This window comes from Etheostoma cragini, chromosome 4 (genome assembly GCF_013103735.1).
Source record: "Etheostoma cragini isolate CJK2018 chromosome 4, CSU_Ecrag_1.0, whole genome shotgun sequence".
Classification (NCBI taxonomy): Eukaryota; Metazoa; Chordata; class Actinopteri; order Perciformes; family Percidae; genus Etheostoma; species Etheostoma cragini.
In genome coordinates, this window is record NC_048410.1 from 2,739,054 (window position 1) to 2,757,726 (window position 18,673).

Below are 18,673 nucleotides of genomic sequence, written 5' to 3' on the forward strand. Positions count from 1 at the left end.
AGATGATGGACTGTAGATGATGGACTGTTGCTGATGTCCAGTAGATGATGTCCAGTAGATGATGTCCAGTAGATGATGTCCAGTAGATGATGGACAGTAGATGATGGACAGTAGATGATGGACAGTAGATGATGGACTGTAGATGATGGACTGTTGCTGATGTCCAGTAGATGATGTCCAGTAGATGATGTCCAGTAGATGATGGACTGTAGATGATGGACTGTAGATGATGGACTGTAGATGATGTCCAGTAGATGATGGACTGTTGCTGATGTCCAGTAGATGATGGACTGTAGATGATGGACTGTAGATGATGTCCAGTAGATGATGTCCAGTAGATGATGGACAGTAGATGATGGACAGTAGATGATGGACTGTAGCTGATGTCCAGTAGATGATGTCCAGTAGATGATGTCCAGTAGATGATGGACAGTAGATGATGGACAGTAGCTGATGGACAGTAGCTGATGGACAGTAGCTGATGGACTGTAGATGATGGACTGTAGATGATGGACTGTAGATGATGGACTGTTGCTGATGTCCAGTAGATGATGGACAGTAGATGATGGACTGTAGATGATGGACTGTAGATGATGGACTGTTGCTGATGTCCAGTAGATGATGGACTGTAGATGATGGACTGTAGATGATGGACTGTTGCTGATGTCCAGTAGATGATGTCCAGTAGATGATGGACTGTAGATGATGGACTGTAGATGATGGACTGTAGATGATGGACTGTAGATGATGGACTGTTGCTGATGTCCAGTAGATGATGTCCAGTAGATGGTGGACTGTAGATGATGGACTGTTGCTGATGTCCAGTAGATGATGGACTGTAGATGATGGACTGTAGATGATGTCCAGTAGATGATGGACTGTAGATGGACAGTAGATGATGGACTGTTGCTGATGTCCAGTAGATGATGGACTGTAGATGATGGACTGTAGCTGATGTCCAGTAGATGATGGACTGTAGATGATGGACTGTAGATGATGGACTGTTGCTGATGTCCAGTAGATGATGTCCAGTAGATGGTGGACTGTAGATGATGGACAGTAGATGTACGATGCCTCACAGTTTCCCTCGCCCTCTCTGTCCAGGATCTGGAGTACCTGTGCGAGGGGTTGGAGGGCCGATCGTCCAATCCTGTGGCCGTGCTCTTTGATTCGCTGCTGCTCCCCGACAGCGACTTCGGATTGGAGCACACGTCTCCGTTGGAATGGCGATACGAGCCGGAGCGCGCCATCCCCCACCTGGTGCTGGGGAAGGGTCCGCCTGGAGGAGCCTGGCATGTACGTTGCTAAAATACCAATCCATGGATTATTGATTATTTAGACCAGTGGAGTCCGGGTACTCCCCTGCGTTCCTTGGAGGGGTCCTGGGGGGGTCCCGGGAGTCCAGGGGGTCCCGGGGGTCCCAGGTCAAAAGGGGAATCATTGAGTTTCACTATAATTTCATCCATAAGTAACACAATGACACACCATACACTGTCTGTAATAAAACATCTAAATACTATAAGATGGTGGACCCTGGGACAAAATGTTATCAAATGGGGGTCCAAGGTCTAATTTCTGCCAGTTTAGGGGACCACAATATAACAGTTTTTAGTGAAAGCAGTGTGGTAACCAGTGAGTTTATAACAGCAGAAATGACGTGGTTGTCTGGTTAACTCTAGGAGCGCTTGTTTTATTTTATTTATTTATTTTATATCCATATTCTATATCTGTTTTTATAATAGTTGTATACATAATCATTTTGTGATATCCTGAAAGCCATTACACAACAGGGTCTCTGTCTTTATCCAGGAAATATGAAGGCAGATTTGCTAAGCAGACGTTATGTAATGTGTGCATAGTTTCCTCAGTCAGCTGCTTATTTGCACACACTGAGGTTGCAGTGTGCACATGACACAAGAAGAACGTGACTGCAGACCAATATTTTAATGAACAGAAGAGTTTAATACTATATTTGAATTTCCACAGCCACTGAATACCAAATATTGAAATATTTTACTCTGACAAACCATGTATTAAACATTAATTTGTTCTGAATTCCCCTCCTTTTAAATGAAAATAGGAAATGTCTTGATTTGCAATTTCAAAAGCTGAATTTGGATGAAAAAAAAAATTCGATGGTCACAAATTCAGATCCAAAAATTGATTGAGATAAAACATGAAGTATTCACTGGCTGTTAAAATTCAAATACGTATACATGATCCAGTCTTTCAGCTGAAGGCTGTGAAGCTTCATGAGAACACCTTGATAACAATGCAGCAGATTAACACAGCTGAGTGAGTTTAAGTGTGTGTGTGTGTGTGTGTGTGTGTGTGTGTGTGTGTGTGTGTGTGTGTGTGTGTTCCCAGGCTATGGAGGGCTCCATGCTAACACTGAGCCTGGCTAACTGGATGGAGCTTCCCGGACTCAAACTGAAGGACTGGATGAGAGAGAAACGCAGGTCTGAACACACACGTGACCCCTCCAGTCGTTCAGTTTTAGAACTTTTCAACAGAAAAATAAGTTTTGTAGGTTTAGTCTCCATCATGGAGACATATTAGTGCATTGTCTGTTAGTTAATGGTCTCGCCTAGCCAGACCTGACTCCACAGCGCTGGGGACTTTAACGTAGATTTTCTTTCTTTCTCTTTATTACTTCCTATCTGATCGGTGCATAAACTCCAGTGCTTCCCGATACCAGCGTTTTATGCCCAATCGGAGGTATCGGAACATATCTAATATAAACTCACATCATATACAGCATCCAGAAGACGTTAAAACTTGTTTAAAAAAGTCCTAGTCAATAACATGCATAAGTCCGTTCCCATCATCTAACAATAAGGACTCTGAGTAATCTGTTTTTTTGTTGTTGTTTTTTTCAATATAACTTGTACATTTTAGTGCCCTGAGGCTTCAATGATTTTACTGATGGTATGTTATTCTAAAAATTTTCTGATTATATGTATTACAAATAATTTTTACATCCTGATTTAAAAAAAAAAAGACGTTTTCTTAGGAATAGATTTGTCCATTTAAGTGAAATCAAAGTCCGGTTCATTACCTCATGGCCGTGACATGTGGCCTTTGTGTCCCTATAAACTCCCAAGCTGCAAACCAAGTGGTCATCGTTAAAATTACGAAATTCCAGGCTTTCTTGCAGCTAAACTCTTTAGATTTACATAAAATGATGTTTTTAATAACAACTCATATGATTAGCATTTTTTCCCTGCAGGAAACTTTCTTCTTGTTTAGCTTTTTTAACCTTATTCTTTTACTTACAGTAGTCTTACAACCTTGTTTTATTATTGTTTTTAATAAATAAAACCACTTCTCAAATTTCATTACATGTGTGGTTAATGAAATTATCAGCCCCCGTGCCTTAACTCTCTAATATAATATAAAAACTGTACTTTTGTTGTGAGGTATTTAAACACATCTGGGCTTTGTTTTATGTATTAACGCCATTTTCATGTTTATTTCCTTCCAGAAATGTTCGAAACGACCGTGCCACACCGGCAGAGATCGCCTCCTACTACCAACACTACGTTTCCCAGATGTCCCTGGAGCAGAGCTTTGCCTGTGGAACCACCGTCACCTCGGTAACCAGGCACCCTGGCAACCAGGAGGGGGTGCCGCCCTGCTGGAGAGTCACAGGACTGCAGCACAGAGAGGGGGAAGAGCTGAGAGGTACAGTCAAGGAAAACAGGGAATGTTGTTGAATGAAAGAAAGTGGCTCACACTAACCTCCGTATCCTGTTGCCTCCATCTTCCTCCACCCGGCCAGATGGTTCTGCTGTTTCCGAGGCCGTGCCCTTCTCCATGTTGGCCCACAACGTGGTGCTGGCAACCGGGACCCACGACATCCCGGCCCGGCTCGGCGTGGAGGGCGAGTCCCTGCCCTACGTCTGCCACTCCTTCTGGGAGCTGGAGGCCGCCATCTCCCGCGGCGAGCTCGACCAATCGTCAGACCCCGTGCTGGTGGTGGGGGCGGGGCTTACGGCGGCCGACGCTGTACTGGCCGCCCACCATCTCAACACTCCGGTTTACCACGCCTTCAGACGCTCGGTCACCGACCCCGGCCTCATCTTCAACCAGCTGCCCAAAATGCTCTACCCGGAGTACCACAAGGTGAGTCGTAGGGACGGTAACGGTTACCGCGCAACTACACTGTATTTAGACCACAATAACAATTTTTATAACTAATTGTAAAACCATCAAAAACTATATAATTAAAAAATTGAAAAAGATACAATAGGCTGTAGAATCTGTTTCTTAACTGCTAGTAAACTTGCTAGTGCTAACTTTCCACTAGCATGTTGTGTTTTAAGCTCTTTTTTTTCTGCTAGTTATTGCCACTGATTTCCCAAATTGATTTAGAAGGTCCTGATTTGATTTAGTATTGATTTGATTATGGATATTTCAGTTACAATACCAATTTTGCTTGGATATGAAAGAAATTCTCAAATAACTAATGCTGTCAATTCTACAAGGAACCCTCTAACCTGGTTCAATAATAAAAATATGAACGTTTACATTTAGATTTGATCCCAAAGCAGTTACATTAATGCACTTTTTATTTCACATAAACACACAACAGCACAATAAAGTGTAACTCTACAGGAGAAATGTAGTGCGTTCTTCAGTGCAGAGGATGTGATGTAGGAGAGCATGACATTTTAACCTGCTGATAGCTGCTAGCTTTTCAATATTTAATAACCCAATTAAAATGCAAAATTAAAGACATTCCATTTATCAAGAATTCAATGTTTTTACCAGTATATCGGGAAAGGAGAGTGTAACTCAAACTGTCTGTGTACAGCGTGCAGGAGAGCCGCACGCATGATAAATGACTCCAACGATTAGTTGATTATTCAAATGATTTGTGATTTATTAATTGGACCGATGGAGAATTTGACTGATGTTTTTTTCCCGGTGTTGCACGGCCTTTTTAAGGCGGTCGGGGTCCATTATAGAGTTACATCTAATGGTCTCGTTTCTTTTCTTCGGCCTCTAGGTTCACCAGATGATGACTCAGCAGCAGTACCAGCCGAGCCCTCCGCCACAGGACCACGCTCAGAACCTCCAGGACCACTCCAGCCCTTCCACCCTCCCTCCCTCCTCCTCCACCACCTCTTCACCCCTCTCCTCTTACCCGGGTTACCTGAGCTTCCCGCGCTTCAAGGTGGTGGCGCTCCGACCCGACCGGAAGTGCGTTCTGGAGTCCGACTCCGGCCAGCGGACGGTGGTCCAGGTCTCGAAGGCGCTGGTTCTGATCGGCGCCCACCCCAACCTCTCCTTTCTGGGTGACAATGGCCGTTCACTTGGCATCAACCCCGACGAGCCAATCACGTGCCGGAGGAACCCGATTGAAGTGGACCCGTTCACGAACAAGGTGGTTGCGGCGGACGGGCCGGGCCTGTACGCCATGGGGCCGCTCGTCGGCGAGAACTTCGTCAGGTTCCTGAAAGGAGGAGCGCTGGCTATCGCTAGCGACCTCGCCAAGACACCGAGGGTGGGGGAAAGGCAGTTAACCACAGACAGGTTGGTGGACAGACAGGCCAACACACAGACAGAAGCAGAGGTTTGTGTTCGGGATTCGTAGCAGGTTTCCGGAGATGGGAAAGGATGAGTGAACTGAGGAAAACCTGGACTAGTCTGGTCTGATCCGAGGGGATCGATGGACACAAAACAGGAACTGCTGCAAACAAATGGTTTTCCAGATATCACAAAGTAGGGAAATCAAACACGCTGCTAAGCTGTTTTGAGGCGTGAAACGGCCAACAAATGTATACGACTGGAAATGCACTGGTTAGAACGGGTCTGATATCTTTAGTAGATCTGGTTGGGCTAAAAAGCCTTCAGATCTAAAAAATCCTGGAAAAAGCAGCTTAAAAACCGCCGTTCTCCTACAGAAATACAGGTCAGTCATGTGTACGTTGGAGTTAGAAAGAGAAAGAGACACTGAAGTGAAGGATGTGATGGTGCGTGTGGGTCATCCCTTTAGTTACCAACTCCAAGTACAACTCCACCGTCAACGTACGTGTACTATCCAATACTGGATTATACAGGCTAATACCAATATCTGCATTTGAGTATTTCAAACTCTGATATCAATGATCAGGATGACAATCACTTGAATTTGGGTGACATGTTCTAATCAAGACAATTTACAGTAATAAAATGTCAGTGCCCTCTGGTGGTCAAACAATGCCAACACCGTTTTACAATGACCTCGATCATATCTGCCAAATATTTAGCTTTTCCGTAAAGCAGTTCGTCATTGGCCAGTATGTCTGGGTTAAGATAGAATCAGCTGATTATATTTTTAGTTTTTTATGAACAACTGGTGTATGGTAAACCGTACATCCATATCATTTTTAAAGGACTGTTTAACATGTCCAGGCTGATACAACCAAACATATGAGTTCATAACCTGTAAATATGACTTTTGTTTGAGTTAATGAGGACCAACACAAAGAGAAGTGGAAGAGGAGATCTGAAAAACGGTGGAAAAGAAGGAATCAAGAGAGGCAGAATAGAGAACAGGAATTGAGATAACATTAATACATGGAGGCTGAATCCAAGTGGACGGACTCCACTGTAGTCGCAGACTCAAAGACTTTGCGAGGGCTGTCCAAATCCTCAAGTCATCCAGTCCACAGGGGGGCTCATGGAGACTTCGTGCAGACCTCCAGAGAGTCTGCTCAGGGTGCAGACGTCACTGATTTAATTACCCACCATTCATTGCAAAAACGGATGTGACTCTGTAGATTTTAAAGTTATGAAACTGAATTGAGATCTGCGAACACGTCACAGTACGTACGGCTGAAGTCCGCAAGGGCTGAGCCCCCCAAGTCCGAAAGGGTGGACATTTGGATTCAGAACGATAAAAAAGAAAAATAATCCTTACATCCATTCAGGTCTAGTTTTCTTACCACTCAAGGCCCTCTGATGGTCTGGCCAAACGCAGGTCTCTCCTTCATTTTGAATGGGGGTAGTGGACTCAGGCTGCGGGGGTGTTGCCGCAAACTGGAGACCGACTCAACTTTGGGAGAAACGCAACCCCGCGTCACGCTGCGCTGGCCAATTTTGTAAGCGGCAATCAAACTTGTCGGTTTATTCTGTTCTATGGTTCAAGGCGGTGTGAGAATCCCGTACAGGAAACAGGAAACATCACTGCCTCTATTGCTGCCACAAGAACGTTTAAAAAAAAATAATAATAATAATTAAGCACAAGCACTGAACTTCCCGGGAGGTTGTGTAACAGCTTCCTGTAACAACAAAGCACTCACTATGTCCCACGAGTCTCTTTTCTTTCTCCCCCCCCCCGTGAAACAAGGCTGCCTCCTTCAAGTGCTGTCGGAAACGCCGAAATCTGTGAAAACACTGGCCGGAAAACAGTAATTGTGGAATATGAAGTCTACTTGTGCTTTGTCGGGTTGGTTTAAGAACACAACAGGACCTCACGCAAATGGGCCGTTTCACTGACTAAATGCCTGCTCCCTTCTCTGGATCATTCCCCATGGATGTGTCTGGTGTATATTATGGGTTTTATGAAGCTATGGTGCATTATTGTTTTATGTCAATAGGATTTTTAGTCATGTAGCAAGCAACTGTACCTACCTATCTTTTTGTAAATCTTTGATTATGAAAAGGTTTTTTACTACACACAACAAAAGTTTAACATTTATATTGTTTTCAATAATTCCTGCTGTTGATAATATAACTTTGATAATGACAGATAACCACCACTGGTTTTTAAACCGGATTTGCATTGCTGTAGTATTGCAAATGGATGCTTTCCAACATGAATCTACCACTTCTGTTACTTGTAGTAATAATGCTCTTCTGTGTAAGTATCATCACCACAAACTGGAAGTTTGACGGTAATTCAACCTGTAGTCCAGCTTAAAGCTTAACTTTGTGATATTAATGAACGTCCGTTGCCAAATGAGTTGCTACAAAGCTAATTAAGATCATCAGCTCCACTCCACTCTCTCTGTGTTTCTTAGTATGTCTAAGTTCACAAGATGGTGTCGGCCGGGGAATTTCCCGCCAAAAACTCAAGAAAAGGTATTTACCTCTTCTAAAGAGTCCATGTTTTTTATCCTCCATGTCCTCCTTGGCTACTAGCAACCGATCACCATAGGCTTGTATCACGTGTTTCACGAATTCCTCTCGCGGAGACAGAAACTACGCACTGTAGCTTTAATATTAGTCCCAATGTAAATAGGGTCAATGTCATTCTTCTTTAGATGGAAAACACAATTTTGCATTTAATTCACTTGTGACACGCCATCTTTGATCCTCAGTCTGGCAAACATATGACACAAATATTTTTGCATTTGTCAAAGCAAATCAGTGAAATATAATACTTAATAAATTATCAAATCTATTTATTTTTTTAACGTTTTAACTGTTTTATGCATGTTGAGCTGCATTGCTTCCAGCGTTTGTGGGTGAAACATGTAAAATGCCGATTTATTTCTAATATCACCTTTTAAAAATAAGATTTATTTTAATTTCTGTAAGCTGTGGGACAGAAGTTGCAGAGTTCTGCAAACTGTATCGCAAATATACCTGACCTATACCGATGAGTCAATGGACCAAGTTTCATATGAAGTGTTATATTTTACTTCACTTCAACAAATCCAATGAAAAACCCGACAGTATGAGTGTAACTCTTAATACTTCCTGTCTGTGGCACTCGTCTCCGAGCCCTTTGGCTTTTACAGAAGGCATAAAAATCAGTAATTTCCAAAAACAGCTGATCACTGTAGTTTTTATGATATTATTCCACATATTGAGCTCTAGTGAGTATTTGTGGCAGCAAGAATGTGTTTTAAATTAAACAAGCAAGAAGCAACCCCTCAACTATTTGTTTTTGCACCAGGTTAATGTTCACATTAAGGATTGAATATAGTTATATAGTCTTTGTTTAAAGTGCTTTTCTGAATGCCGACAGAGAACAGCGATCTACAGGAGCCAGCAGCGCCTTAACGCACAATATTCACTAAACAATATTTAGTTTTACAGAATGAAAATGCTTTTGCGGTAATGTTTAACACTTGTTGCTTGTTTGTCTGAATGGTGTGGCTTATATATAGTAATATATATGATTTTATCAAATGTTTCCAACTGTATCGACATCTTCGTTTTCCATCTACATATGTCTGTGGATTTCTATTAAAAGCAAGTTTCTCAGCAATATTGTTGTTTTTCTGTCTTTTGGACCGTTTTCTTTATGTTATCGTTTATAATTGGGTTAGACGGGGCGGCCTCTGGCTCTCCCAGTGAGAGCCAGAGGCCGCCCCATGTGGACTGAGTCCAGAATCACAGGAGTGTAGGAGACCATGTCCTTCATCTTGTTCCAGATGTTGAAGCTCAGGTTGCCCAGGTGTTTGGCCTCGTCTATCAGAGCTCCTGAGAGCAGCTGTGGACCCTCCAGCAGGGGGCGCTGCCGGACTCTGTCCACAGCTGGGACCCAACAGGGATCCATTGGTTTAACTGTCTCTTTAACATCAAACACTTTGAACTACAGGTCTTGTATGTGTAATGATTGATTGACAAAGTTTATGACACGATTATGTCATTGTTGTAATCCAAACACAGACTGAACCAGATTCCAGTTTAAAAACACAACTCTTAGGATGTATTATTGTATAATCTGTATTGTTTTTGTATCGTTCTGTATGGAAATACACCGGGTTTGGTGGGGAGATATGGGGGTCCTGTGATTCAGCATACACACACACACACGCACACACGCACAAACACGCACACATACGTACACGCACGCAAACAAACAAACACGCACACACGCACAAACACGCACACACACACGCACAAACACGTTTGCATGCACGCACATACACGCGCGCTTGCATGCATACACACACACACACACACAGACACCACTGGGGCATGCTGGTTGCCATGGTAATAAGACCGGTAGGAAGCCTGCTGGCGCTGTGACTCAGCTTGTTGGTGAGTCAGTTAAATAAGACTTTGTGTTTATTATCAGCTGGTTGCTACATAATAGAATAATAGATATGAATTGAACATGAGTAGCCTGATGTCTGGACGAGGTGTAATTCGGTTCTTCGGGTCATGTCGGAGTGGTTTCCTGCTGTTGGTGCTTTTTACAGCTAAAGCTTTAGTGCGTATACCTTTTTGATTTTAACAAGCGTCCGTTACATTCGAGCCAAATGAGTTGCCACGAAGCTAATTTAAACGAACAGCTCCACATATGACTATGTTCAGAAGAGTGTGGTGTGTGCTGACTTTCCTGCAATCGGGCTGAAGATAGTCACCTGTTCTGAAGAGTCCGTCATGTTCTTTTAATCCTCCGTATCCTCCTTGGCTACTAGCAACTGTGTGGAGGTTTGTATTACATGGAGGCGCCGGCGGTGTTGTTGTCTCTACTCAGAGTTCCTCATGTGGGAGACAGAAATGTAGTTTACATGGAAAGTCTAAATGTAAAACCTACAAAGAATAGAATCTTAAGAACAAAACAACTGAAATATGTAACTTCCTGACTTTGTTTAAGCAACCCTTAAATCCCAAAATTGATACTTTTCTTAAAGTGCCCACACTATGAAAAAAAAAACATTTTTCTGGGATTTGGGGTGCATTTTGTGTCTCTGGTGCGTCCAAGACAGAAAAACAAATCCGTGCTGTTTTGAGTGAGATCCGGTTTCTGAATGTCCTCCAGATCTGCCTTCAGCCTCCAGGTGAGCTGTTCAGCATCTGCATGGCTTTCTATGTCACTAGAGACGAGGTGGCTAACCGTAGCATGCTAGCTCGTTCTCAATGGCGGAACACTGCTACAACACACACTAGTTCACCATAATCTCCAAAAGGACTACTTCCTGTCCCTGTTCTGCAGGTATTCCACAAGTGGCCCTCCTTTAGCTGATCCTGCCTTGTACTGACCAAAGTTGGAGGAAGAGTTATCTAGCTGATGGGATCTTACCGAGCTACTGAGCATGTGCAACTCCCAACAAAGGTAGGATTGAAGTGAGATGTCTCACTCTGGAGCTAAAACAGAGACCCAGACACACAGGGTGCAAATAGGATCTGCAGCAATGTGCAGTACAACTAAATATTTTTTAGAAAATGAAACCATGTAAAACTATTCTGATTCAACCTCAAAATATAACAATGAACCTGAAAGTGAACATCATGTGGGCACTTTAACCCCAAAGTTGTTGTTTTGTCCATAAATAACGTGGGGTAGGACAGCTGAAGAAATGAAAGGGGGGAAAGAGAGAGAGATGACATGCTGCAAAGGGCGGCAGGGCGGAGTCTAACCCGGGTCCGCTGCATATGGGTGCCCGCTCTACTAACAAAGCTATCCAGACGCCCGACTAGGAACCTTTTGAGGAACTGCTACAATGCTAAGCTAACCTTGTCTCCTAGAACAAACTAGGACAGCTTCTACAGGCTAACCTGGCTGGTAACATTAGATTTATTGTCTCCTCTCTTGCGTTTAACGGGACAATGGGACTAAACAGTGTGTGTCTTTCCTACTTCTAGAGGGGGTTGTGCTGTGTTAAACTGACTCACCCAGCCAATGTTTTAGTCCACTTCCAGAGCCGGGCCTGCTACCTTTCGGTGCCTCTCTCCTCGGGACGGCCAGCACCCTCTTCAACCAACAGTCTGTCTTTCCAACATGATGTCAGAATGTAACGTGTCCGCATCTGTCTTCCTTCCAAAATCAGCCTCAATCTGTCATGTGCCTCACCTGCCGGAGGCTCCACATGTCAGCACTGACCATAATGGCGCTAACTACATTCACTGAAAAAACTTGTCCTAACAGGAACTCATTATGTTTCGACTGAAGGGACCATGGTCTAAATTAAGTCCCGGGGACATGATTTAATACCCCAAAAGTCCCTGAATGGAGGGTGGTGCTTTCTGGAAGAACAGGAGCCTTCGTAGCGAGGTGTGCTAGTTGCATGACGTGGCTGTTAAACATAATCGGATTGGTTCACGACGTCGAAAATGTGTAAGTGGAGGGGGTTCGAGACTCTGTCCGACAATCCCAACACATTGTCCAGACCCAAACTCCAAATGCTGAATGCTGAAAGTGGGTGATAACAGCTGCGTGCCTGCACAGACCTTTGACCTTTGCTCAAACACAGGAGAAAAGAGAAAGGTAAGATGCAAGTACAGCAGAAAATATCCTGAAAAACTATCTTTTTCTGCCAGATTATCTAGTTTTTTTTTAATGTGGCCTTGTAGAAAATATTCTGTAGATCTGTAGGCTACTGGTCTACAGCCTAGATGTTGGGAACCATCGATCCATTTCATGTTTTTGTATATATTATTGTATGTGTATATGGCTACATATAGAGAGAGGAAGCTTTTTTTTAGCTTTTATTTGTATATATCTGTGTATATATCTGTGTCACCTCCCAGTAAAATGTCAGTAAAGTCCCAATATATTCTACTGTTAGGGCAAAATCTTTCACTTAACTCCGCCCTGCCGGACCGCCGCGTCTTTGACGCAAAACAAACGTCCACCGTCCACAAACACAGATGCGTCAAGCATAGCGAGCTCTGCACCAACCGGAAACTTCAAGACCTTCAAAGTAAAGGCATCAAATATGTTTGTTTTTGTTTTCACCAACATGTCATCCATACAAATGAGGTGCAGCTGCTTTGAATGCGTATTTAAATCCTATGATTTGAATACCTAGTTCATATTTCCACTTATTAAAGGTAAAGTTTTTTTTTTTTTAATTACATGCACATGAAGGAAGTTTGAGACACACTAAAAAGAAGACAAGAGATTATATTTTGTAGATGTTTGCTTTAAAAAATGGACCAAAAGACATCAGTTATGAACTTAGAAATGTAAGTTTGGTAATGTTTGGTTATTTACGTTACTACTTCAGATATTTAAACGTGAGTATAGATGAAAAAATACACATTATTTTCAAAGGTTCATCATTTTTCTTTAGTCAGTGCATCACATTACTTGAATGTAGACAAATTCAAACTGAAAAGAATGTCATCACAAAGAATTTGAACTCTGGTTTTTTGTTGCTCGTGACACACAGTTCCTACAAATGTTTTGCTGTTCATATGTCATGTGTCTGATTATTATCTTTCCTGCCACAACACACACAAAAAAAGTGTTTACAGCTGTGTGTAAGAAAATTCATCATACAATATTATACTTCTTGGCTACTTCATATTTAATAGTATACATATTATAGGTTTGTATACACAAAGTGTTTATTGTACTTTATTCTCTTTCCCACTTTCTGATAAGGAAAGTCTATCTATCTATCCATCTGTCTATCTATCTATCTATCTATCTATCTATCTATCTATCTACCTATCTATCTATCTTTGAGCTTTATTCGTCAGGTATGAGGACACATACGAGGCATTTTTCTTTGGAGCATCTTTGCTCACACTGTGCTTACACACACGCACACAAAAAACACACACAAAACAACCAAAACAAAAAATATACACACTAATATACACATACAATATATACATACTCTAAACAGAACAATATAGAGGCATGAGTGAACAGAGAGTTCAACACAAATTATTTAAATGTGGAGCATGGTGCAGGGATACTGGGATAAATAGTATTATGTTATTATATTACAATATGAACAGTATGAACATTATGGACAGTTGTGAAATAGAAAATGAGAACGATGAATAACAAATAAGAGAGATGTGTGTGTGTGAGTAAATAGTAAATAATAAATAATAAGTGAGATATGAGAATGATGAATAAATAGTAAATAGTAAATAATAAGTGAGATATGAGAATGATGAATAAATAGTAAGTAATAAGTGAGATATGAGAATGAGAATGATGAATATTACTAAATAAGTGGAATAATAAGTGGAACCAATACACATATATACATGTACATTAAATATTCAACACTCCATTTAGACAACCGTAGTTATTAGTTACTTTATAGTTTAAGATTACACAAATGCTCTGAGTGTATGCTCTGAAAGTTACACATCTCGGCCGATGGATTGAAGGCTTTTATTGTGGTAGTCTTGACCGGGTGTGTGTTAGCATCGCGGCGGCTACCTTGCCGCAGTGGTCGGGGAGACGCTCATTCACTTTAGGTTGGGACTCCCGTTCGAGTAACCGGAGCACAACGGCTGTCTCTCTCGGTAAAACAACCGTGGAACCCCTCGGATACATGTCAGGAAACAACGACTGGGAGCTTTGATTTCGAGCTGAACGTCGGATAAGACCCGTGTCGGTTTATTTATTCAGGCGGACTGGGGGATCACGGACTGCGTGTTTTGGAAAACACACGCACACGCGCACGCACGCTCAGTCACAGGTTGCTAGCGGAGTTAACGCTAACCTAGCTAGCCTAGTTAGCTAGCTGCGGTTAGCCGTGTGTTCCCATTACCCGGGACTTCGACCAGCCGGGGCTAAACTTAAAAACAACCAGTCAGACATTTTCCAGACTGTCTGCCGCATGATTCAGGCACGATGTGGTGTTTTTTAGGACGTTTATCAAGTTGGCCGGCCGGTAGCATTGGCTGACTAAAGCCTAACGTTAGTCCCTCGGTTGTCTCGCGACCTGGATTTTTACTCCTGGATGTGTTTTTTCTTTCTCGTTTTTTCCATTTCCATTTTTTTTTTTTTTTTGGGGGGGTTTAAGTGGACTTTGCCCTCGGGGTGTTGTAACTCCCCACTCTACATTAACTTTTAAAAAGCCTCTTTTGATTCCACTTGTGTTGGAGTATTTCAAAACTTTTTTTTTTTTTTTTAGGAGGTAGAAAGTTTTGGGAAGTTGAGGATTTTTTTCCGAGCTTGTGGAAAAATGGATGCGGGTATAGAGAAGGAATGCAGCGCCTTGGGAGGGCTCTTCCAGCTCATCATGAACGACATGAAGGTAAGGAAATATAATTAGACTAACGACATACATTTTAATAATGTATAACATATTTCTTTGTTTTTCAAATTAAGCTTTTTCCTGTCAAATTTGAGTGATATCAACGCTGCACCTAGTAGGTTTTTACAATAAATAAAGTAGAGTTTGTGTCAGAAGTGGAGGCCTGAATTAACTGCGCCATTACATTTTTAATATCTAGAGATGTTCCTGCATTGCTTCACTTCAACAGTTACACTTCCTCACAATGTTTAGATTTCCTCCTTTTTTTTTTATTATGGCTGTCTTTACCTCCTACTTGTTGGAGTGGTGGAGTCATGCGGTGCTGCTGGAAGGGCTAGGGGAAAAATAATGCTAACATGCTATACACATGCTATAAAACTAGGTGGGCCTTAAAATAAAGAGTCCCAGAAATGAATGGGTAAGCTTGAGATACTCATACACTATGGGTTGTTATCGTCTGGATTTAGAAGGACTGGCTGTGAGTGCTGGAGTTGTTGATTGGGTAATGAATGAGCAGAGGTTAAAACTGGAAGTGGGCCATCTGAGAGGGTAACAGAGCTGGATGGGGGGGGGGGGGGGGGGGGGGGGGGGGGGGGGGGGGGGGTTACCAGCTGTGTGCTCTTTGATGTTTGTTAAGCAGGCTGCCCTTTGCTGTCTGTCTGTGTGTCTGTCTGTGTGTGTTTCATTGCTCTCAGATGTTCATCATTAGCAGCCTCCACTTTTCCAGTCAGCCCTGAATGCATTTTTTTTGTCCAAAATAACCAAGAAAGGCTCCGGTGTTTGTTGGAGTTTGTAAATCCAGACCGTCGACTCAAGGAGTAAATCTCGAGCTTTATCGCGACACGATATTATACTGATTCTTTATCTCGATACGGTATTATACTGATTCTTTATCGCGATACGATATTGTACTGATTCTAAGCAGGCTGCCCTTTGCTGTCTGTGTGTCTGTCTGTGTGTCTGTCTGTCTGTGTGTGTGTCTGTGTGTGTGTGTCTGTGTGTGTCTGTCTGTGTGTGTTTCATTGCTCTCAGATGTTCATCATTAGCAGCCTCCACTTTTCCAGTCAGCCCTGAATGCATTTTTTTAACCAAAATAACCAAGTAAGGCTCCGGTGTTTGTGGACTTTGTTCCGAGTAAATCCCGACCGTCGACTCGAGGAGTAAATCTCGAGTTTTATCGCGATACGATATTACACGGATTCTTTGCACAACGATACGATATCTGCTGCTATCTCAAAGTCTGCCACGAGACAATCGATCGATATGGATGATACAATTATACCATCAATACTGACCTCATCCAGACCTTTTTAAATTAAAAACTATAAACTATATATACTATATAACTGTGACTTATCAAACCCCAGAAGATGATGATGATGATGATGATGATGATGCCTTCAGAGATATTGTGTCAGATTGGCTCTTCAGATGACTCACAGGTTTCCTAGTAGCCCTGCTGTGTGCGCTTGGTGCTTACTTGTTTTCTACGATTTTAGATGTTTTTTGTGACATGTTGCGGACATCAGTTTTTTTTAATCTCCATCCTGATTCAAACCGACAGGAAGGTCAGCGTGCTGATCCAACCTGTCAGGGGTTACCTGAGAGGTTAGATCACCGGGAGATGAGGAGTTTGAGGAACATGAAACAGTTCGGGATGTGTGGTTCTCGGATGTAACGTGATTAGACTTGCAGACATCCTGTGGCAAGAACAGTGAGCAGTACATATGAGTCACTTCTGTCTGATACCCGTGTGTGTGTGTGTGTGTGTGTGTGTGTGTGTGTGTGTGTGTGTGTGTGTGTGTGTGTGTGTGTGTGTGTGTGTGTGTGTGTGTGTGTGTGTGTGTGTGTGTGTGTGTGTGTGTGTGTGTGTGTGTGTGTGTGTGTGTGTGTGTGTGTGTGTGTGTGTGTGTGTCAGAGCTTCTGGCGTCACATCCTAATATTTTACCAACATGGCACAATACCAACGGGGGCACTCCTTCAATCTGCCACGCTCACAGGAGTCACGTCTGATTAAGTAGAGAGTTGCTGTTTGGATATATCTCTCCTCAGGGCATCATCACGCTTCCCTGGAAATCAAGAGTTCTCCCAAGAGCACATTGTTGAATTTAATCAGCAATCAGTGATGCTGCTCATTAACGATGCCCTTGTAGCCAAGCTGCACCAATCACATCGGTGTATCTGATATAGGCGGGTCAGAAGCGAGCTAAACAGATGAGTTTAATCTACCGTACGGAGCTCTGGAAACGTCACCCCGTGTGTTATTTAAAAGTGAAATCATGAATTGAGATCGCCATTTTTTTTTTTTTTTAATTGATTAATCATCCAGGTGTCAGTTGCTCAGTCTGTAGGGAGTTGGGTTTGGACCTGAAGGGTTGGTAGCTGGAGAGATGCCAGATGCCTCCTGGGCATTGCCAAAGTGCGCTTGAGCAACCGCTTAGGGTGCTGGTCCAGCACTGGCAGCCCACTTACTCTGGTGTGTGTGTGTGTGTGTGTGTGTGTGTGTGGAACTGAGGCAAACTGTATAACAGCAACTAGCTTTCAACTTCGAGCTACAGTCGTGTTCATCTCTCACACACACCGTGGTAAACGATGGTTATGACTGCATTACTGTGCGTTATAATCAGTCCTATCTATAATTAACTGTGTGTGTGGGAAGAGTAAAATACAGGCTTTTCCCACACACACACACAACTGTGCACAATTATATAACACACGTACACATGTATACAAAAACACACCCTGCAACAGGCAGGCCATACTGTGATGTGATGTCACCGAGGCTTAGTCACATCAAGGATATACTTTAGTGTGTGTGGTTGGGGGGTGTAGTCGGGAAGATGAGGTAGCCTCAGGTGAATGTAGGCATGGTCACACACACACACACACACGCACACACACACACACACACGCACACGCACACACTGAATGTGCACACTTCTGCTCCAAAACTGACCAACAAACTCATAAAAACACACACATGGCGACACACATGTAAAGATCTGTCATTGTTGGTGTTTTAGCTGACTGCCTGAATTAAGCTTGGAGGAAAAGGAGAGATGAAGTATGGCAGGAAACGAGGGAAATGGACGGAAATACAAGAAAGAAGGGAGAACATAATGTGAGTCTTCAAGTGACTTTGTTACCAGGGTTAGATTCTAAAGCATGAATAAAATAAACATCAAACACTGAACAGATGATTTTGTAGAGACTAGCACTCTTCCTCCTCTATATTCCATTCATTGCACGTGCAAGAGCACTGCAACTAGTTACTTATCGTTTCACATCGCTGCGTTTTAAAGCACAGCGAGCCAAAAATCAATATGGTCCAGTCATCACAACTGTGCGTCCCAATTTCTGAATGACATCAATCGTCACGCCCCGGTTTTTAGCAACCCTGGTTGGGGGCAATCCACAAATAAATCGACCCCGTCTGGGTCCACATTATAAAGGGTCCTTTTAGATCAGACGCTCTGACGTCTTCAGTCAAGACATACAGAAAATAGAAAGTTTGGAAGGAAGGCCGGGGGATGAGCATGAGGGAACAGGTAGAGAGAGATGGAGGTGAACAGGTAGAGAGAGATGGAGGTGAACAAGTAGAGAGAGATGAGAGGTGAACAGGTAGAGAAAGATGAGAGGTGAACAGGTAGAGAGAGATGAGAGGTGAACAGGTAGAGAGAGATGGAGGTGAACAAGTAGAGAGAGATGGAGGTGAACAGGTAGAGAGAGATGGAGGTGAACAGGTAGAGAGAGATGGAGGTGAACAGGTAGAG

The 18,673-nt window shown here is 42.8% G+C and overlaps 2 protein-coding genes across 5 annotated transcripts in view; both read left to right on the forward strand.

Annotated features, from left to right (window-relative positions):
• The window catches only part of osgn1 (oxidative stress induced growth inhibitor 1), an 18,150-nt gene extending 11,615 nt beyond the window's left edge, over nt 1-6,535 (forward strand). The window contains exons 4-8 of the mRNA XM_034868508.1: nt 1,105-1,296; nt 2,368-2,459; nt 3,485-3,684; nt 3,782-4,125; nt 5,012-6,535. Coding sequence (XP_034724399.1) covers nt 1,105-1,296; nt 2,368-2,459; nt 3,485-3,684; nt 3,782-4,125; nt 5,012-5,599 — 1,416 coding nt within the window. The 3' untranslated portion in view covers nt 5,600-6,535. The remainder of the gene's footprint in view (nt 1-1,104; nt 1,297-2,367; nt 2,460-3,484; nt 3,685-3,781; nt 4,126-5,011) is intronic.
• A 7,636-nt stretch (nt 6,536-14,171) lies between these two features.
• The window catches only part of mtss1 (MTSS I-BAR domain containing 1), a 68,375-nt gene continuing 63,873 nt past the window's right edge, over nt 14,172-18,673 (forward strand). For all 4 annotated transcript variants that reach the window (XR_004656221.1, XR_004656222.1, XM_034868480.1 and 1 more), the window contains exon 1: nt 14,172-14,900. Coding sequence is in view for 2 of the 4 variants with exons in the window: in XM_034868480.1 (XP_034724371.1) it covers nt 14,829-14,900 (72 nt within the window). In the remaining 2 variants the exon portion in view is untranslated. The remainder of the gene's footprint in view (nt 14,901-18,673) is intronic.